A 23,209-nucleotide genomic window follows, 5' to 3' on the forward strand; every position below is an offset into this window, starting at 1 on the left:
ATAGCAACAAATAAACAAAACACATGTTATGTATAACAAAATTGCAAAACAAGTCATTATCAATTAATTGCAAACATTAAAACAAATAAAAAAAAAATGAAAAATAGGGATACATATTTCTTGGTAGAGGGGTTTAAATACAGTACAAACATTTTTTTTTATTAAAGACCAAAAAAGAGTTTATTTTAACAAAAAGCATTTCACCAGCATATTAAACAACGAATGTTCTAAAACCCTGCTGAGTGCCATTGTTGATTGCCAAACAAACGGATCACCAGATGTAACAAAATGGTTTTAAATATTAATCTAATACCAAACAGAAAACAATAAATTTACGGAAAATACAAAATATATATAAAATGTTTTTTAATAAATCTGCATTTCCACGTTTATTTTAAAAGAAAAACTATAGCAAGTCTCTTTATAAGGTTAATGTACAGCAAATAAATTGCAAATCTGCTTGCGTTTTTTCCCCTTCATTGTAAAAGAGGGGCGAAAGATACCAGAGGGACAGTCAAACTCATAGATCGAACATAAACTGACAACGCCGCGGCTAAAAATTAAAAAGACAAACAGACAAATAATAACACACATGACACGACATAGAAAACTAAAGACTTAGGCCGTGTTCACATTGACCTAAACTCGGTGTTGTGTAAGTGTAACTCACACGTAAACTAAACAAAATTATGTTCCCATTGATAAAACTCAATGTTTACATGTAGTGTAAAACATGTTTTGTCTACATGCAGTCTATACTCGATGTAGGCCTTGTATAGATTAAGTGTATACAAAACTAGGCATTTAAGACATTAGTTTCACCGTGTATATTTACGGAAGAAACAATTTTTGAATGAAATTGATATAATTATTAATAAAGTTTTTTACAGAAATATTAGTCTAAACTTGATATATTTTAATTTTTTTTTGTGACCTTACAAAACTGTCCTCTCCCATTGTATTTTTCAAGCCTAAATAAGAGTTCACTTTTTATAATGAACTAATTATAAAACAAAGGTAATGATCTTTTCAATGGATGAAATGAAACAGAACTGACATAGTTTGTGAATGATAAATTGTTTTTCTTCTGCTTCAGGTAAAATTTGATACTTATATATATATTTAGATTTGTTTTTATTTTAAAGTGCAACGCAATGTTATAATAAATCCCCTTTTTGAAATTTGGCTTTTTTTTTATAAATATAAAACTCTCTGTATGAATATTTAAATTCAGACCATTTAACATTAAATGCTTACTTTTTATTGATAAATTTAAATGTAGTGTGTTTCTCCGAAAACAATCCTTTGCTTTATGTATCATCAGCAGTCAGACTTAGTGTTTTTTTTTTTTAAAAAAAGAAAATAATTCCATCAAATGTAAGGTATATAAATGAAATAAATGTCATTTTATTTATCCGTACAATTTTTTTGTTTGGTGTGTATTCTATATATGTGTACCATTAGAACATGCATGAAATTTTGCAAAATTCAAAATGTTTTTATTTAAACTTAGCTCTGTAGGCTTTTTTCCCAAGGAAAATGCTTTAGGGGATTCTACACTTCGTTAGTGCAGCTATTTTAAAGAGTTAACTTTCATAATAAACTGACAATAAAAAGTCATTGATGTAAAGCATTTCATAGTGCATGGAAAACCATGTACCATGAAAATTAGAGGGCAAAAAACTGACTTTTCATTTGACGAGAAGGGGTGAATGTGTTCTAGTGCTAGTAAAGTTGTCCGGAAACTTTGCATTCGGTTCTACGGAATGAACATTTAAATGACATAGACTTTACAAGTGTGAACAAATCTTATGTACAGGTAATTAAACAAGGTGTATAGATGTGAACAAATTTAATGTGAAACCAATGTCTAGTAAATTAAACAAATTGTAAACAAGTTTACTGTGCATGGCGTTTGGTGTGAACACGGCCTTATATTCACTTACAATATGAGCAGTTTAACAGCATATTAATCATACAAATATTTTGGCAATAATATAATTTAACAGACGTACAAAGAAAATTTATCATATCAGAACCTGCTACCGCAACGTTTATTTAACACTAATTTTGATTGGTTGAAAACCGTAACACTTACCAATTCAAATAACATTAAACCAAATTATTAGTAGAGTAACTCTTAAAAAACAAATGTAGAAACATGAACTTTTATTTGTAGATAACTTCATAGACAGACAGCTGAGACTGATTCTTAAAAACAAATGGAAATATATTGCACATAAGTATAAACATTGCATATTTCTTTCATTCAATACTGTTGCATATATTTGAGGAAATTGTTATGTTTGGGGTAGTTAAATTTTAGTCTATCAAATATTGATGTCACACCTTATAACATCTAAATAGACATGTAAGGCTGTGTTCACACCAAACGCCGTGTATAGTAAACATGTTTACATTTGGTTTGATGTAATGTACACTAGTTTCACATTAAATTTGTTCACATCTATACACCTTGTTTAGTTACCTGTACATAAGATTTGTTCACACTTGTAAACTGTATGTCATTTAATTGTTCATTACGTAGAACCGAGTTCAAATTTTCGAACAACTTTTCTAGCAGTTATGGAACGACCATTTGACTTTAAAAAGGGGGGAGGATTTTTTCACAATTTGATTAAAAGAAAATTTGGTCATACAGATGATTAGAATGAACAAATATTCTGAATCCAAAGTTTCCCCATACCTTATAGTGTTAAATATTGAATTGGTACCATCGAAAAAAAACTAAATATAAACTTTCGCACGAGACAAAATTCCAACTCAAGACCCACCCACCCCCTTTTTTTAAGTAAAGTGGTTGCTCCTTTAAAAAAGACATTTCGGATGATTTCAGTAGTTTAAAGATGTCTCGATTACGCATTAAAAACGTAGGCTGCTTCAGCGTGCTTACAGACGAAGAAAAAGAATTGGTTAACATAGTTAAGGATCACTACATTTCTAAATCATCCCTTCGTAAATTTTACGGACGCCATCACGAGTTGGTTGACCGTTATGGAATAACCGTATCACAAATGATATCGGATATGTTCCTTACGTCGTAACTACAATCCCCTTCCCTTTCCTGAATGTGACCTACCGAATTAGACTATTTACCGGATTTGTTATCACATAAGCAACACGACGGGTGCCGCATGTGGAGCAGGATCTGCTTAACCTTCCGGAGCACCTGAGATCACCCCTAGTTTTTGGTGGGGTTCGTGTTGTTTATTCTTTAGTTTTCTATGTTGTGTCATGTGTACTATTGTTTTTCTGTTTGTCTTTTTCATTTGTAGCCATGGCGTTGTCAGTTTGTTTTAGAATTATGAGTTTGACTGTCCTTTTGGTATCTTTCGTCCCTCTTCTACCTTTTCTGTTTGTTTTAAATGGTATTTTTTCTCCAAAAGTGTTTGGCAAAGGGAGATCTGAGATACTACACAAACAAACAATTAACCTCATCCTTTTTTCAGTAATGCATTTATGAGTGAACCGTTGTTTGAGTGAAGACCAGTGGCAAATATTTCTGTCAGTATGTACGTCCAGTCGATTCCGGAAGTCCTTTTCGAATGAATTATGTGTTCGACAATGATGATGGATGAGTCTTGATAAGGGGTTAATAAGCCTACGTAAAGTATTTTTATAGCAAATAAATATATCAAGTGTATACAAATATATCAAGTGTATACATGTTATATTTGTTATTCTCGTGGTGTTTTTTCTGATGCTTGGTCCGTTTCTGTGTGTGTTACGTTTCGGTGTTATGTCGTTGTTCTCCTTTTATATTTAATGCGTTTCCCTCGGTTTTAGTTTGTTACCCCGATTTTGTTTTTTGTCCATGGATTTATGAGTTTTGAACAGCGGTATACTACTGTTGCCTTTATTTATACAAATATTTCTGTAAAGAACTTGATTAATAAGTATCAATTTTTTTTTTAAATACACCTGGGACAATTAAAGTTCTGAATGCCTAGTTTTGTGTATACTTAACCTACACAAGGCCTGCATCGACTATCGACTGCATGTAGACTAAACATGATTTAAACTACATGTAAACATTGCGTTTTATCAATGGGAACGTAATTATGTTTAGTTTATATGTCAGTTATACTAACACAACACCGAGTTTAGGTCAATGTGAACACGGCCTTAGATAAATAACTATTGTTGACAATTGAGAACCGATAGTTTATAGGTTGCACGTTGTAAATATGGCTGTTCCTGACAACACGCCTCTTTTGGGGAGAAATTGAATATTCATAGAAAATTAATTTTGTTTACATACTGGTTCGATCTGTGTTCCATATCGCAGAGACAGAACTGGGAAATGTTACCAGTAAATAAACACGTGCATATTGTTTACATTGAAATCTGTGGTAACCTTTCATTCGAGGTAGGGGTAGTTAAGAAAATTAGCGTAAGTTTAAACTCTGAGAAGTTCATGGCATATAAACGTTGAAAATATGCCGCACAGCCCTATATTTTGAACTTTGAAAAAAATTGTGGTTCAAATGAACTTTCAATTCTAGGATAAGATTTATATTTTCAAAACTTCATAGTAAAAATGGTACAGTTTTAGCCGTAAAAGGAGTTCCTATGGGAAATTGCATTGTCAATATTTACAGAATTGTAACCTATAATTGAGACATTTAAATTAGGGACAGTCTCAAAAGAGTAGAACTAACTTATTATTGATTTTTCTCGGCACAATAATATGTTTTTAACTTTGTGGCTAAGAACTTAATTGTATTCGTGTTATTCGAGTTTGTCTTTGTTGTTTGATATTTCTTAGCTCACTATGACACATACAATTTTCGGTATAGTACCGTTGTTATCTCTATTCGATTGGCTGTCGCGTAACGAGTGGTTGTCCTTGCAAAGTAGTGGCGGCAGTACGGTATATCTAATGCATTTTTTTGTGCCCACAAAATGAACCACAGGAACAGTTTTATTCCGTACACAGACATATTGACTCTATTTACACACAGTAAAAAATAGCGTAATAAGGTATAATGATTGTTAATTAAAGTGAATGTAAGCAATTACAGGCAATCGTACGACCTACAACAATGAAAAAAAATCATACCGTTAAGTCGTCTATAAAAGGCTTTGACATTAAAAATATGAAGCAATGCAAGAGACGACTTTCGAGTTCGATGCATTTCCGTCAACAACTCTGGTTTTAGTGAACATCATTCGTGCGTTTAGGGGCATAGTCACTTCCATCCCAATGTTGAGCTAGTGGTTGGAAAACTATAATGCTATATTGCACGAATTATTCGGCAAATTAAATTCTCATAACTGACAATCAGCACTACTGTCATTAGGGGATTGTGATAAAGTGCTTACACAACAAACTTTATTTCTAGTTTCTCCTGCAAAATGGCGATCATTAAGAACGTTAATAGTACAGAGATACAGGCGATCCCCTCTATCTGGTAAATGACGTCATAAAGGCGTGCATAATTGACGAGTTTTTCCCGGTGACGGATGAACTTTAAAGTGGTCTATTGAAAAAACTAACGTCCTAATTTATAACAAAACAATTATGACAGACATGAACCAACGACAACCACTGAACAAAAGGCTCCTGATTTGGGACAGGCACATAAATGGAGCGGGGTTATATATGTTTGTGAGCGCTCAACCCTCCCCTAAACTGGGAAAGTGGTGTAACAACACAACATAAGAACAAACCAGAAAACCCGTTGAGGGCTTAGCTCATTAAATAGATACAAAACAGGTTTTTATTGACAACAAAAACCACATACTGTGGATTAATTTATTTTCGTGGGTATCAATTTTCGTAGATGGTTAAAAACTTGCATATTCGTGGATATTTGATTTCGTGGTTTTGACCTTCTCTGTATACAAAGCCTATAAAAAATATGCATTTCGTTGAGCATTGGATTTCGTGGTTCACCTGTACCCACGAAACCCACCAAAATTGGTATCCAACGAATATTAATGAATCCACAGTACGAGTTGTACATGTTGTACACAGCGGTTTCCTTGGCCACCAAAATTGATGCACAACAATTAAACCCGATGCCAGAAATAGAACACGGACTTTAACTAGATTTCATAGATATAAAAAAGAAGTTTTGGTATTATTGCCAATGAGACAACTGTTCACAAGAGATAGAGACCCTTTTTATATTAGCGGATGAAATATATGCCAATCAGTATCCAATAATTACGACTTAATGTCAAACATGCTATTCGCAGATTTAAATGTTAAATAAATTAGAGTTTTAGACTTTGTGCTAGTTTGGTAGAAAGACGGCACAATTTAATTGACTGAAAATAATGAAATCATTACTTTATTATGCTTTATTTGACTTTACATAAAGCATTATGTTAACGATAGAAAAAAGTCAAACATCTTTTGAGACAACCCCTTCAAAATGTTTATCGTCTCTCGACTCTCGTTTGTTGTCAATAGTAAGCATTTATCTAAGACGTGTATTAAACGACCTTAGATGGCACTTTGTAATTACAACTGTTTCACAAACAACCCCTGATGTTTGGAGATATATAATATTCGTAGATAATTAATACCTAGATATGATTGCTGTGTTTAATCAAGTAGAGACATAACTTAGGAATGCTAACCGTCAATATAAATTTCTAATGCAATTATTTTGTATCAATGTTTCTGATTGGATGACAGTTAGAGTAAAATTATCTATCTCCTTGTCTGTAACTAAGGAAGCCGACATTTTGAATTGCTGAATGTGTTGACATGTAATTTCTACAATAAGAAGCCAAAAAATCACATGTTGCACCTAAAATCTTCTTTTTATCAAATTTTATTACATTCTGAAGCGGCACAGAAACCATAAAACGCTCAGTCTTTATGTTTGACGCCGGATTCATACCTATGAAGTCACCTAGTGTAGGGACGAAATAATTGTCCTTAATAAAGATTTTACACTGAAATAATGATTGAAATTTAATTATGAACTTGTTTTGCATTAGAATAGTGATAACTGTATTGTATTTGAAGTTTTGCCGACGTCCATCGGTAGTTTAACTGTCGCAAATACCCGTTTTAACAACATTTTATTCAAATAAAATATTTACCCGTTTATTTATCTCCGCTACGCGTTGCCAGGTAAACTAAATTTGCGACAGTAAAACTACCGATGGAAGTCCTTAAAGCTTCATATACAACACAGTTATCTTTTAAATGCATAGCGGTCAAATAAAAATTTGTGGAAAACTTAAGGTGGTACCTAACACTACAGGGAGATAACTCTGTAAAATCAGCTAAACATTTTAATAACGTTGCTTTTTTAAGAAAATGTTAAGCTTCTCGATGATCAAAATAAGTGTTTGTCAAACTGCTATCTATCCAACCATTTTTTCCGAGAAAATGATTGGTTCAAGTTTGGTGAAATATTTATAGTTTTTTCAAAGGGTCAAAGTAAATATTTTGACAAATTTTTATGAAAATTAAACGAGCCAACTTAATCTTAGTCAAGGTGTTGGGTACCACCTTAAAGTCAAGAAATGAGTAGTACATACTTTTATTCAACATATAAATGTTGAAAATATGCCGCAATGCTCTATATTCTGACCTTTGAAAAAAGTAGTAGTGCAAATGAACTTCAAGATATATTTTTTTTCACAACTGCATTGAAAAAGTGGTACTGTTTAGCCGTAAAAAGAATTCCTTTTGAAAATTGCATTGTTGATATTAACAGAAATGCAACCTATAAGAGAAAAATGGATTTTAGCTACATTAGTGTCAGAACAAAAGAGGATGACTCAGTTGTACTAATGTGGATATATAATTTGCGATTGAAAGTGAATGTGCTGTGTAAATTGACTACATTAATCTTTAATATTGGCAGTTGTGAAAGCAAAAGTTTTTATGCCGTTTAAATTTTCTATATGTCCTTAGGTTAAGATGATGTTCTTTCACTAAATAATTCAAAATTTGGTGACTATGTGGAACGCATCTATCCAATCGAGCGAGAGATAAAGGATACTACAGATACAGTTAAGTCGGCCTCATATCTTGACTTACATCTAGAAATTGACATTGAGGGTCGGTTGAAAACAAAACTTAACGACAAAAGAGATGATTTCAGCTTTCCAATTGTGAACTTTCCATTTCTAAGTAGCAACATTCAAGCAGCACCTCCATACGGGGTACATATCTCCCAATTGATACGATATTCCCGTGCTTGCATTTCCTATCATGATTTTCTTGATAGAGGGTTGCTGCTCACAAGGAAGCTATTAAACCAAGAGTTCTAAATGGTGAAGTTGAAATCATCCCTTTGTAAATTTTACGGACGCCATCACGAGTTGGTTGACCGTTATGGAATAACCGTTTCACAAATGATATCGGATATATTCCTTACGTCGTAACTACAATCCCCTTCCCTTTCATGAATGTGACCTACCGAATTAGACTATTTACTGGATTTGTTATCACATAAGCAAAACGACGGGTGCCTCATGTGGAGCAGGATCTGCTTAACCTTCCGAAGCACCTGAGATCACCCCTAGTTTTTTGGTGGGGTTCGTGTTGTTTATTCTTTAGTTTTCTATGTTGTGTCGTGTGTGCTGTTGTTTGTTTGTCTTTTTCATTTTTAGCCATGGCGTTGTCAGTTTGTTTTAGATTTATGAGTTTGACTGTCCCTTTGGTATCTTTCGTCCCTCTTTCATCAGTCTGCAAATCATCTATCTACTTCAAATTGTACTTGAAATAATAAAATATTAATTAACTTAGGTCTCAAAATTTAAACATGTTCATTTCACTTATTTTTTCTCTAGATCTTTTTTCCTTTAGATTTAGGTGTCAGACAAGCAATGACCCAACCCAGTATAGAACATATGTAAAGGTCGCCATACTCTAGAATTACTCTAAACCTGTTAAAAAACAGTGTTTGTGGTGTTTTTGTTACCTTAAACTAAGTAGCAACATTCAAGCAGCACCTCCATACGGGGTACATATCTCCCAATTGATACGATATTCCCGTGCTTGCATTTCCTATCATGATTTTCTTGATAGAGGGTTGCTGCTCACAAGGAAGCTATTAAACCAAGAGTTCTAAATGGTGAAGTTGAAATCATCCCTTTGTAAATTTTACGGACGCCATCACGAGTTGGTTGACCGTTATGGAATAACCGTTTCACAAATGATATCGGATATATTCCTTACGTCGTAACTACAATCCCCTTCCCTTTCATGAATGTGACCTACCGAATTAGACTATTTACTGGATTTGTTATCACATAAGCAAAACGACGGGTGCCTCATGTGGAGCAGGATCTGCTTAACCTTCCGAAGCACCTGAGATCACCCCTAGTTTTTTGGTGGGGTTCGTGTTGTTTATTCTTTAGTTTTCTATGTTGTGTCGTGTGTGCTGTTGTTTGTTTGTCTTTTTCATTTTTAGCCATGGCGTTGTCAGTTTTTTTTAGATTTATGAGTTTGACTGTCCCTTTGGTATCTTTCGTCCCTCTTTCATCAGTCTGCAAATCATCTATCTACTTCAAATTGTACTTGAAATAATAAAATATTAATTAACTTAGGTCTCAAAATTTAAACATGTTCATTTCAATTATTTTTTCTCTAGATCTTTTTTCCTTTAGATTTAGGTGTCAGACAAGCAATGACCCAACCCAGTATAGAACATATGTAAAGGTCGCCATACTCTAGAATTACTCTAAACCTGTTAAAAAACAGTGTTTGTGGTGTTTTTGTTACCTTAAACTAGCAAATCAAATTAAATGAATGTATCTTTTTTCTGATTATGAAAATTAATATTAATCATTTTTATCCCAGTATTAACATTAATGTCGAATTGGTATGGAAAATATTAATACATGCATAATTCTGGATATACGTGGTTATCTAGAAGTTAAAGTTAAGGTAAATTATTTAGAGAGATATGAACACTATATTTTTAATTTATACATGATAAAGAGAATAAAATTGGTTGTTTGGCAATTGCAACTATTTAGTGTTTAAATTAGGGTAAGATGTTAAACAGTAGAAATAAAACAAATGGTCTTTAGGTGTGTTAATGACGAAAGTCATTCTGATAGAAATAACCTAAATGTCTGGATTCAGGTGGGACGTATCCGCTGCGCCCTCTTAATGACATATGCAGGTAAATATACAGCCAATTTTGAGTCAATAAAAGTTCCTTACTAAATTATAATCCTGGTACCTTTGATAACTGTTTACTTCTCAGGCCTCCTTTTATCCTCCGCTTTAAAATCAAATCCTGAAACCGCGACTAACATGATGTGTATTATGTGTTTAATTGTGCATTGATACCTAATGTTCGTTTCAATGCATCAAGTGAAAATAGAACATGCAAATTAAGGACATCGAAGTTAAAGAAAAACTATGGTTATTCCCTTCTTCATTTTGTACAAGAATAGCAATAATGCAATACTTACATTATACCCTCCCCTAGACAGAACTGTGAGAAAGATAATTGACTCGAATCTTTCATTGAAATTTATATTGAATCTTATTTCTTGAAATAAGATAAATTAGGAAGCAAAAACGATAATGAATTTATAGTAAAACAAATATTCGTTAAATCTATCAATATGAAATAAATATAGTATATGTATTTAAAACAATTTCAATAGAAGAACAATCATTCAATTAGATTTTTGTTCAATGTAGAAGAATGAAATAGTTTCATACCTTTATTACGTGTCATTAAAAAGTCAATATCATATAATATGTTGTTTTTTCAACCTGTTACACAAAACATAAATCCATTTTTTAATAATTACTTTGACATTTTGCAGTAACATGATCAAATATTATATCTTTTTTAAGAATTTTGATGCCAGAAATATTTAATAACTTGCTATGATTTCTTTTTTAAAAACCCAAAACTTATTGTATGTCCAATATGACAATTTAATGAAATGGAATACCTAATTGAATATTAGAGCACAAAGGCAATATGAAACCGAAAACCTAATTTTATAAAATATAAATCATTATAAAAATCATTTATTTAATTAATATAATAAATTGTAATATCATGTATATATTGACTGTTAATAGTGATTGATATCAATATTTTTTGCGTAAAAGGAGGAAAGTACAGGAGAATAGCAGAAGTATGACATGCTAACACAAAAGCAAACGTTTCTGCTATACTGAAGGAATACAAAATTATTGATGCACTACATCAATACCTTTACAATATTGCCACGTAATACGGCTACGACATTGAAATCGAGAGACCCATTATATCTTGTTCACTCTCATTAAAAAAAAAAAGAATGAATATGATTTGTAAAAGGCAGCATTTGATATTTTACATGCAATCATTAATCAAGAGAACGCATGTACAATATGATTTCAAAATGTGTCGAAATCATGCATTTGACAAGAGAGCAAATAGTGATTTGTTCGTTTGGTAGCATTTCAGCGAAAGCGGGCATATAAAGCTGTGTTTATTTAAAATCTTGACCAGAAGAGACAGACATCAATCTGATGTACATGCATGCCTTTGAAATTAAGATAATAGATGATTAAATGAAAATCTATTTTTAATCGAAGCAAGTAAAAATCAGACTTAATTATACACATACAACGCAACACACTTTCACCATGCTGAGTCATACAAGAAACAGTCGTGAAGCTTGCCTTATAGCTATAGGTAATGGGAAATTCAAACTTTAGAACTAAGGGACATATAAGTCTGAGTTATTTCAACTGCTTTTCAATTTTATATAATCAAAACTATATATAGCTTCATTATTCTCAATACCTCAATACTGTATCAATGCAAATGCACACAGTGTTCATTAATAAAATATCAAACAATTCTAAATCAAAAGCATTAAACAAAAATCTTTTACATCTTTCTAACTGGATCAATTTTATAGTGTTATACTGGTGGCAATAAATAACCCTGATTTCATGGTGAAACAAAAAAGAATTAAAAATTACATGTGAACTAAATCTGGTAATTGCACTCCTACGACGTCAGACAACATTGTACAAGAATGGATGTTATAATTACGTTGTCGTTGACGTTGCATAAAAAATGGTGAGTGCGAAAAAAAAGATGCAATTCCATTCATTTTCTACTTTATTTAAAAGTCCATGATCAATGTACTTGAAAGAAAAAACCTAGTTCAAGAATAAAGATATTGGAGAAAACGTTTACTGATGATCAAATACCAATAACAACTCGTGCGCTAGGTGCAGTCAATGATTCATTTGATGTTCAGTCATTAGTTGCAAATTTGTCAATATTTCAATCTTAGACTAGTTACTATACATCTTTCTCAATAGCGCAACATGTAGTTATATAGTGGCATTCACAAAGTGCTGATGTTATTCACCATTATCGTCTGTTTATGAATAGCATAAACTATTGTGCACCAAATAGACTCATAATTTATTTTAAAAAAAGCATTACTATTTGATACATCCAAACCCCCAAACAATTCAGAAACATAAAACAGTTTAGCGCAGAAAATGAACGATTGTGTAACGCCTTCATCAAATTGGAATATTCGCATTTTTACAGTCATTAGATAGCTTGCTTATCAGTAGAAACAACCAATTCTAAAAGTCTTGATAATTTTTTTTTCTATATTAAATGCATGTACCGATATACAAATATTCAATATGAACAATGTAAAATTATATCTCTTAATATATTCATAATGTTGATTACTGGTCGTCGCTCACTGCCTTTAATGCTACATGAGATATTGGAAGATGGGGTATGAGTGGCAATGAGATAACTCTCCATTAAAGTCACACTTTATGAAAGTAAACCATTATAGGTCAAGGTACTGTCCTAAACACAGAGACTTTGCTCAAACCGAACAGCAAACTATAACAGTATAAAAGGTCGCCTAAAGCATTACTAAACGGGGAAACCAACGGTCTAATCTATATAAAAAACGAGAAACGAGAAAAATACTCATGAACCACATCACCACACAATAACTACTGAACATCAGATTCCTGACTTCATACAGGTGTAAATGCAGCGGAAATACACGTTCAAATGGTACCAAACCTTCACCCGTTATATAAATCGTCTTAAACATTTTTTAAAGTGCAAACCAAATGTATCTACTGTTTGATTTGAATCAAGTGACCCGACGACATTTGATAAACGAAAATGTCAGAAAAATACCAGCTATGTGTTGAGCAAAATAAATACTTTTATCAATTTTGTATTTAATATACATAATGCGTTACATATATACCTTAAAAAGTAGAACAGTGCAAAAACCCGCATCTACCACTTATATAACTGCTCAACTACAAATGAAACACGGTATCCAGATAGATAGACTTGGTTAAATCACATGTACTGGATTTTAATTAATATTGTAGGCATCAGTAGTTAACCGGTGTTCAAATATCATCTTTTGATCAATTAATTAAAAACCCGAACAAAAAGTAAAATCTTAAAAAATTCTTACTCTGAGGAAATTTCAATCGGAAAATCCCTAATAAAAAAAAATAAATGTCAAGACACATCAAGCGAATGGACAACAACTGACATATTCCCGACTTGATACAGGCATTTCTAATTTAGAAATGGCGGATTAAACCTGGTTTTATAGTGCTAAACCTCTCACTTGTATGACAGTCTCATCTAATTCCGTTATATTTACAACAATGCGTGAACAAAACAGACATAAACAATCAAATAGTCAACATTTAGGTACAGCAGTCGTCAATGTGTTATAATCATAAAACAAACAATCATTTACAAAAAAGCACAAAAACATCTATCAGATTAAAAACACATTCATTACTTCGCGTGTCTGACGTAAGAAAATGTAAACGTCACATAAGAATGTCAATGTTTATTCATTTTTTTTTTGTTTTTTGTTTTGGTTTTTTACAAAATAGAATGGTGAAAACCCCAATGCGAGACAAGATGAGTGGATATGATAAACAGCATTGTTGTACCCAGTCAAAGTGTCATAATTAGCAATAGGACACAATCATTAGAGCTACAAATAAAACAAATCGTCCTGTAAGAAAACATATGTCATAAACTAAACATCAAAATAATAAAAAAAAATTTAAAAAAACACAGTGCAACTTACAATATAATGACTAGCTTAAACAATAAAATAAAAAGCGACACATAAATTTGTAAAATAGTATTGAAATGTTCTCCCCAACTGGGAAAAGCTAACTAAGCTTAATAGAGGGACGAAAGATACCAGAGTGACAGTCAAACTCATAAATTGAAAATAAACTGACAACGCCATGGCTAAAAGTGAAAAAGACAAACAAAATTACAGATGACACAACATAGAAAACTAAAGAATAAACAACACGAACCCCATCAAAAACTAGGGGTGATCTCATGTGCTCCGAAAGGCTAAGCAGATTCTGCTCCATATGTGGCACCCATCGTGATGCTCGTTTTATAACAAACCCGGTTAATAGTCCATTTATAGGCGTAAGTCAAGATATGAGGCCGACTTAACTGTATCTGTTGTATCCTTTATCTCTAGTTCGATGGGACTGATGCGTTCAACAAAGTCACCAAATTTTATATTATTTGATACTCTTGTATGATAAATGACAATAGCTTTTCTCGAAATTTCTGCCTTCAGTTTAAATGATTATCGGGAAGTTCCTTTTCAATATATCAATTATATGAGTTTAATGGCTTGTTTAGTGAATACTTGATTTTAACCATCAATTTAATTGGATATGATTTTTTCCAGCCATTTTTTATCTTCCAAATAGTGTTTGGTTGAATACTGTGTTTCATTCACCATAGCACTTGCGGACTTTTTGTATGATCGTAGCATAGATGTAAAGTGCGTACGGCGAGTTTTACGTTCGAATCTCTATGAAATGATCAGGTTATATTTAATTCAAGCTATCATTCCAAATTAATTTAAGTTCTTAGAGAGCACTTGATTGTCATTAACTACACATGTATTAAAACAAGAAGATGTGACATGCTTGTAAATGAGACTGCTATCAGATAAAAACAAAGGTAAAGAAGTTAACAAATGTAATAATTTAATGGGAAAGCCAATGGTTTGATATATGCTAAAAACAATAAACCAGAAGCAAATACAACAGACAACAACCAACGAAAACCACTGGAATACAGGCTTATAACATTGGCTATAATTCATTTGGCTTCGTAAAACATGAATGTGATCGTTTAGTCCAATGTCAGTTCAGAATCAACTGTTCAAGTTCGTGTTGTTAACATGTAAATCGATATCATCCGTTATGCATTCGGTTAAGCTTGACCAAAAAAAGTGTAGAGCAATAGTGAATACAAATGCCTGTGGTTGAAGATTGGGAAATCGATCTTTGGAATTTTTTTAAGAAGAATCATCTGATTGAAATTGCAGTAATTTACATCAGAACACTTTTTTAAGGTCTCGAGTACTTTAGGAATAATGGCCAATAGAAATGTAATAGATTGGGGTGATAAATGATAGCAGTCGGAAGTTTGAATCTTTGAGGGGAAGGCCTGTTTTTTGTGAATTTAGGGATGTTTTCCCCTCATACATATCTATGATTCCTCTTCCACATTTGGATTTACTGTTGGCTCTTTTTGGTTTTGTCAGCTCTTGAACGTGTGTATTAGCTAGGTTTTGGAAATCATATATGTTAATCTCGATCATCACTTAAGAGACATTAATGATCGAAATGCACATCTGCTACATTAAATTAATACTGATTGTGTTATCGTTTAGCATTTAAAAAATATTGGATGCAATGGGTTTAGTGTAAGGAAAAGAATTACAAAAAAAAAATCACAAAAATACTGAACTTCGAGTAAATCAAACGAAAAGTCCCTAATCAAATATCAAAATTGAAAGCTCAAACACATCAAACGAATGGATAACAACTGTCATATTCCTGACTAGGTACATGCATTATCTTATGTATAGTCTTATCTTTGAAGTAACCGAGTATAGTTTTATTGCATAGACTCGTATAAAGAAAATGCTATTGATTCCACCCATAATCTTATTAACCAATTATTCTATTGAACAACATACTGTTTGTCATTTCAAGATGTTTTGTAACGGTTTTGAATATGCTTTGATTATCACTGTTGAGCCTCTTGAAATGGCGAATGTTTCTTAACTAAAAGTAAGATAGGAAACGGAGATATCAAAAACAAAATATAGAGATAGTTTTAATTAGATAACTGTTTTTTCATATAACAGCAATGTTCAACCAACAATCGGTGACTGTGTGGACCTATAAAGGGAAAAACAAACTTCATGTAGGTATGCTAATTTAATTTGCTGTTTACAATAATCAGAAAAAGGACCAATCATATCTTAAATTTAAAAGAATAGTGGCAGAAGAAACCAAACGACGAAAAGAGAACAGTTTGGACAACACAACAAAAACAAAGACGGAGCAACAAACACCAGTCTGCAACGGGGTTGATCCCATTGCTACGTTACGTAAGGGGTAATCAGATCCTACTCCAAATATGACACCCGTCGTTTTACTCCTGTAAAATAGGTTGACAATTTTCATTTTATTAGTAATGGTGTTCGTTAACCTTTCGAAGGAACTATTTCAACGTCATCACTTGAAACTTTTAGTTTGATGGTTTCCTTGTTAGAAGTAATCATCTTCGAAGAAAGTATAATTAACTGTAAGATATTTATTCGCGGACGCCTGAAATTAATAACGTATGGTTTTCATTCCTTACTACATATACAAGCCCTGAAAGGGTCTCTTTTATCGTAAAATTTAGCTCTCACCCCACCCTTATTGTCAATTTCTATATGGTAGTTTAGATATGAGGCAGACTAACTGTATCTATTGTATCAAATGTAGAATAGGGTCTCAATTTATTTTTCTGTGTGAATAGAAAAACCTCCACGCTTTGTTTGAGTGTTCTTTTTGACAAGAATTGTTCTTTCATAAAGAACCTTACTCAGCATCTGTCTCACAAATAAACTGGTTGTTGGCAAGACAGTTATCGTCATTCCAATATCCATGGTAACCACCGTATAATGCCACACAGTTTTGGGAAGTATGTCCATTAGGTTGTCCTGATTGAAAATGATTAACTGTAATCGGTGTTTGACCGGTTGTGTATATCCATCTGTCTTCAATTATTACGTCTGATATACCAATCCAAAAAGTTCCTCCTGCAAAAATATATATATTTTTTTTATTTCCTTAAAATACTTTTTAACTAATTTTGATCGTTTTTTTCTAACACAAATATATATACATTGTAACCTGTCTAGTACGACATCCGGAGTATAACAACCTCAATCAATAAACATGCGCATAAATAAGCCTCTTTCCTAAAACAAAAACCAACAAAAAACTGGTTGTCATGATGGGATTTTTTATGTTGGAATTGTGGTTTTTTTGAAAATAAAACATTAAGGAAATGAAATAATGGACTTAAAGTACCGGGCTTAGACAGCATAGAAGCGAGGTTTTTTTTTCTATAATCTAATTTGTAAATTCATTCAGACATATATCGTGCAGGCATTCATAGAAGATTTGAAATTTAATTTTTTTTTAAGGAAATCTTTTTAAAAGAAATACATACCAATATGCTGACTGTGACTAATCAAATAATGTGATTCCTCTACAGTCAATGGCTCGGCTAATTTCGCATCAAAGACACGACAAAAGGACTGGAAAATCAATAATTGAAGAATGCAAATACTGCATGGTGCGTATTCCTAGCCCAAACAACAATTCTATTCTAATATAACTATATGACGAAATCTTTTTGTTCACTTTTCGGTATGATTTATTTTCTGTTATGATTTCAGACAGAAATATTGTCTTACGATTTTTGCCTCCTTATATTCTGTTATATTGGTTTTCTCACCTATCATTAGAATATAACATGACATTTTATAGTCATGAAGTAGGGTGTCAGTTCCTCTTGTTCGGATGTTGAGTTTCATGTACTGTCAACTGGATTTGAAACAAATTTCATTTATTTTATTTCACATAAGATGGGACTCTCCTCGTCTTTCTTTGTAAATATCAAATCCCTACGCTCAAAATGAAAGTATACGTTATTTTTTTATCTTTTTTTATAATTGATAATGTTAATTTTACCCCTCCACACATTTCAGGATATAGAATAGAAATGTTATATTGCTGATTTCTCGAAAAATACTGTCCGTCCTTGATATTTCATCTTGACTAGGTATAAGTTCTAGTGTTTGATAACCAGATACAAAATTAGTACAGATGATAACAGTTCTGATTAATGATGAAAAACCTGAATGCTATTTAGTTGCGTTATGAATGAAATTAGGTGTTTAATATGATTATTCACAGATGATATCGGATATGTTCCTTATGTCGTAACTAAAATCCCGTTCCTTTTCACAAACGTGACTAACCGAATGAGAATATTTACCGGTTTTGTAATAAAATTAGCAACACGACGGATGCAACATGTGGAGCAGGTTCTGTTTACCCCACCGGAGCACCTGTGATGTCTTGTGTACTACTAGTATTCTTTGTCTGTTTGTCTTTTTCTTTTTTAACCAAGGCGTTGTCAGTTTTTTTTTCAATCTAAGAGTTTGAATGTCCCTCCGGTATCGGTTGTTTGTTTTTATTTTTTTTTTATTTATTTTTTTTTTTTTGGGGGGGGGGGGATTTCCAAAAACAAAAATAATTAGGAAAAAAGAAATCTGGCAAAAGCGGGTCTACTTACAATTGCTTCAATCCATGGTTCAACTTGTCGACTAAAGAAGTAACACTTATTTCCAAATTGTGTCCATCCATCTTTACAGCCTGAATAAAAGTTAAAACTAAAACGTATTAAACTTGAACAAGTCTTACATTGTAAGCTCATACGAGTCTTTCAAATTAAGTACCTACTATCCACAGCACGACGTGTGCTTCATCTGGAGCAAGTTGTGCTTACCTTTCTTAATGATTTGAAATTACAATCTGTTTTGGTGGGATTTGTGTTGCTCATTCTTTCGTTTCGTAGCGGCAAGGGATCTTTTCTAAATTCTGCCAATGGTAGCCGTATGTCATATTTGATTTGTTGTTGTTTATTTTTTTGTTTTTTTTCCATTTTTGTTATATGGGGATTTTATTATTTAAATAATTTGGCATTGGCCTCTGATTGTTGACGATTGTTGACTCAGAACGATAAAGAGCTTGTCAGTTTGTGAAGACACCTGTCTATGTTTCTGAAACTTAATCGCATAGTTAATAAAGTCATCATAGAAACTAGGATTGAGATTTTGTTCGCCAGACATGCGTTTCGTTTACAAAATACTCATTAGTTACGCTCGTATCAAAAAAGTTGTATAGCAAAATTGAAGTAAGATGTCGAAGAGCATTAAGGACACAAAATTCCGAAAAATTTAGCCAAATAAAGTTATGGTAATCTATTCTAGGATAGAAAAACCTTAGTATTTCGAAAAAAATATTAAGTTACTAAACAGAAGATATTTAATTAAATTCTCCCTCGCCATGTTCGTCCGAATTTAAAACATTTCTTTTCTAAAATCCTAGGTATAATAAATAAACCAAAACTCTAGATATAGGTTTAGTTGCTCGCAGTAACTTTTCATTTCTAGTAAGCAATGTTTAATAACATTATAAACCAACATATAAGTACAAACAAAATTGTCCAATACATTTAAATGGATTGAAATAAAACTTGGTATTATAATCATATACATTCTTACGTGACAATAAACTGCAAACTGTCGTAGTTACTGTGAGCACTTTCGATGAAATGACACCCACACATTGTCTTTATATAATATAACGGAACCACACCTTTTAAACCGCCAAAGTATTTCACGTGCATATATTACCCATATATATTTAATACCAAAACAAGAACTTATTATATAACAACTCTCACTAACCAGTTTTGAACTTACAAATAGTATAACTATAACACAGGGGAAACCCCAAGTCTCAGCGAAAAGAAATTTAATTATGACCATATCAATGATAATTCATGTCAACGAGAAATTCTGACTACTTAGCTAGTGGAATATTTGGGAAGGAAACCTCAATCAGCGGGGGCATCAACCCAGTGGTTGTGAATAAACTCATCATATTTCCAAGTATTAAAGTTTTGTACGACAGGTGTGCGTTTCCACTTCAGTAACGCATGAATCGAAAACGTTTTATAAAAAATGAACGAAATGGATAGCATTGAGGACCTTAAAAATTGTTAGGTTTTGCAAGATACAGCTAAGGTAGTCTAGTCATTGGGTAGAAAATTCTAAGTATTTTTCAAATTATCACAGTTAATTCATAATGTTTACCACACCAATGATAAACTATTTCAACACAGAAGAGCTGACGACTTGACTGGTGATATTACCCTTTGGGAGAAAACCTCCATCAGCATTGGCAGTAGCCAACATTGGTTGTAAATTAACTCATCATAGATATCAAGATTAACATTTTGCACAAAAAGTTGAAGAGCATTGGGGACCCCAAAAAGTTCAAAAGGTTTTGCCAAATACAGTTAAGCTAATCTATTCCTGCGGATAGAAAATCCTAAGTTATTCAAAATGTTTGGAGTTCTTAACAATTATTTTGTAATGTTGACTATATCAATGATCAGCCATGTCAACATAGAAGTGGGCTCTGAGGGAGGAAACCTCCACCAGCAGTGGCATCAAATCAGGATTTGTAAATAATCTCATCATAGATACCAGGATTCAAAATGTGTACGTCAGACGTCTGTGTCATCTGAAAAAGACTCATTAGTGACGCCCTTATTCAACAAGAGTGCACACACTGAAATATCTCGACTTCTTTACTTATCATTGATTTTATGTGATAGTCCTAAATATAAAGCTTTATTACAACTGTCACATAAAATTAACATTAACCAAGAAAACTAAAAATTTACCAATGAACCATGTTAATAAGTTTAAGGTCATATGAACCATGCCAGGCAGACATGTACAGCTAACAATTCTTCCATACACCAAATATAGTTGACCTATTGCTTATAGTTTAAGAAAAACGACCAAAACTCATAAACTTAACACTGAGCAATGTACCGTGAAAATGAGGTCAAGGTCAAATAAAACCTGTGCGACTTACATATAGATCATAAAATATTACCATACACCAAATATAGTTGACTTATTGCATATAGTATAAGATAAAAAGACCAAAACTGAACAACTTAACTTTGACCACTGAACCATAAAAATGAGGTCAAGATCAGATGACACCTGCCAGCTTGACATATAATAAAAATAGACGAAAACTCAACAACTTAACTATAACCACTGAACCATGAAAATAAGGTCAAGGTCAGATGACACCTGCCAGTTGGACATGAACACCTTAAAGTCCTTCCATACACCGAGTATACTAGACCTATTGCTTATAGTATCTGAGATATAGACTTGACCACCAAAACTTAACCTTGTTCACTGATCCATGACATGAGGTCGAGGTCAAAGTGAAAACTGTCTGGCGGGCATGAGGACCTTGTAAGGCACGCACATATCAAATATAGTTATCATATTACTTATAATAATAGAGAATTTAACATTACAAAAAACATTAACTTTTTTTTCAAGTTGTCACTGAACCATGAAAATGAGGTCAAGGACAACTGACACGTGACTGACGGAAACTTCGAAACATGAGGCCTTTTTATACAAAGTATGAAGCGTCCAGGTCTTCCACCTTCTAAAATATAAAGCTTTTAAGAAGTTAGCTAACGCCGCCGCCGCCGCCGGATCACTATCCCTATGTCGAGCTTTTTGCGAAAGTCGTAGGCTCGACAAAAAGTACAAAAAGGTTTTTAATTCCAAAACAAAAAGCAATTAAAGCTAGTGTTACCTATTTCTTAAGGTAGAAATGAGTTGGTTCGATAAGGCCCGAAAATGGCGCTCTTTTATAGCATGTCGAAAAAAAAATAAAGCTTTGTTAACAGTTAAATCCTAATCACTGATAATTCATGTCAACACAGAAGTGCTGACTATAGGGCTGTTGATGCCCTTGAGAAGAAAATATGTTCATCTTAGATACAAAGATAACAACTGTGTACGTAAGACGGTGTTTAGTCTACAAGACTCGTCAGGAATACTCAAATCAAAAAGGATAAAAGGTCAAATAAAAGACGCAAAATTGAAAGGTTTGCCAAATACAGCTATGGTAATTTAAGTCTTACGGTAGAAAATCATATACATATCTACATTTGAGTTTTATAAATAGTTCAGAAACTTACATCTTATAGACGAAACACAACAAAGAACCACCACAAAATCAATAACATTCATTTTCATTTGGATGAAAACTGATAAGATTTTAGTTAGATAAAGACGTCTACTAGGTCACAAAAGTAAGTTCACAAATTTGTGACCATTTTATCAAGATGTCAAAGTTTATCAATTGCATATTCTTCGCTACTTTTAAATTCATGAGAGTTAGATAGTAAGGTAGTTTATCACCTTGTGCTTTTATACGATACATGTATTAAGATTTTTGTACGATGTCAATTTCGTTAATGAAGTGATATACTGATAAAATGTCAATCTCTGATAATGTGTACAATCAACCCATCAAAACCCCTCAAAAAACATTTCGAAGCCGAAAAGTTGTGATCGTGAACTTTTGCTCTTATACATGTATTTGGTATATGCCGATCGACGTCAAATTATCAAATCAGTCTCGCATATTCTCACCATCGACGTGACCCAAAAATCTTCGTTCAAGGTGATGTCATCTTTTAGCAAAACGACGCCAGATTGAGTGCAGTCACCTCAAAACGATTTTCAATGTTATTTTCAAAATAGTGACCGTTTTGTTTTTGTAAAACTAGCAACGAAATATGATAAATCAAATTATGATCCCCAAGTTGCACACATTTTATCTACCAAAAGGCAACAACAACTCTTTTTGATCAGCAGTGATTTTTTTATCTTGTCTGGGACATTGCCAATATAAAACTTTGACATAAATTTGATAAAGTCTAGCGAAAATGGTACACATTATTGCACTTTCAATGCAATTTTTTATATAATTAATATTTCCATGGGCATAATTTTTTTAAATGATTGATTAGCACACATTTTCGAACTTTTCCAAGGCATTGTTGATATAGACTAGAATATGAGTTTTATAAAAATCACCTTACAAATGTTTCATAAGAGCGCCAAAATGACAGTTTAGATGGACGCCCGGTATTTCTATGTCCCTGTGACACCTCATTCACGGGACAAAAAGTGAAAAATTTAA

General features: G+C 32.6%; 1 protein-coding gene across 1 annotated transcript; it reads right to left on the reverse strand.

Annotated features, from left to right (window-relative positions):
- Nucleotides 1-16,144: 16,144 nt before the first annotated feature.
- Nucleotides 16,145-22,318, reverse strand: LOC139489804 (C-type lectin domain family 4 member M-like). The gene is made up of 5 exons (XM_071276651.1): nucleotides 22,200-22,318; nucleotides 18,681-18,760; nucleotides 17,550-17,637; nucleotides 16,917-17,133; nucleotides 16,145-16,222 (listed from the first exon to the last, which is right to left on the reverse strand). Exons 1-5 carry the CDS (start codon nucleotides 22,255-22,257, stop codon nucleotides 16,195-16,197), a joined length of 471 nt encoding a protein of 156 aa, XP_071132752.1. The 5' UTR covers nucleotides 22,258-22,318; the 3' UTR covers nucleotides 16,145-16,194.
- Nucleotides 22,319-23,209: the final 891 nt, after the last annotated feature.

Source organism: Mytilus edulis, chromosome 9, assembly GCF_963676685.1.
Source record: "Mytilus edulis chromosome 9, xbMytEdul2.2, whole genome shotgun sequence".
NCBI lineage: Eukaryota > Metazoa > Mollusca > Bivalvia > Mytilida > Mytilidae > Mytilus > Mytilus edulis.

Excerpts from the sequence above, each read along its gene's own strand:
- LOC139489804 (XM_071276651.1), bottom strand. The coding sequence starts at position 22,257 with ATGAAAATGAATGTTATTGATTTTGTGGTGGTTCTTTGTTGTGTTTCG. Across the intron at positions 18,761-22,199 it reads TTGTGTTTCGTCTATAAGAT|GCTGTAAAGATGGATGGACA; the intron begins GTAAGTTTCTGA and ends ACTTTTATTCAG. Across the intron at positions 17,134-17,549 it reads TAGTCACAGTCAGCATATTG|GAGGAACTTTTTGGATTGGT; the intron begins GTATGTATTTCT and ends ATATTTTTGCAG.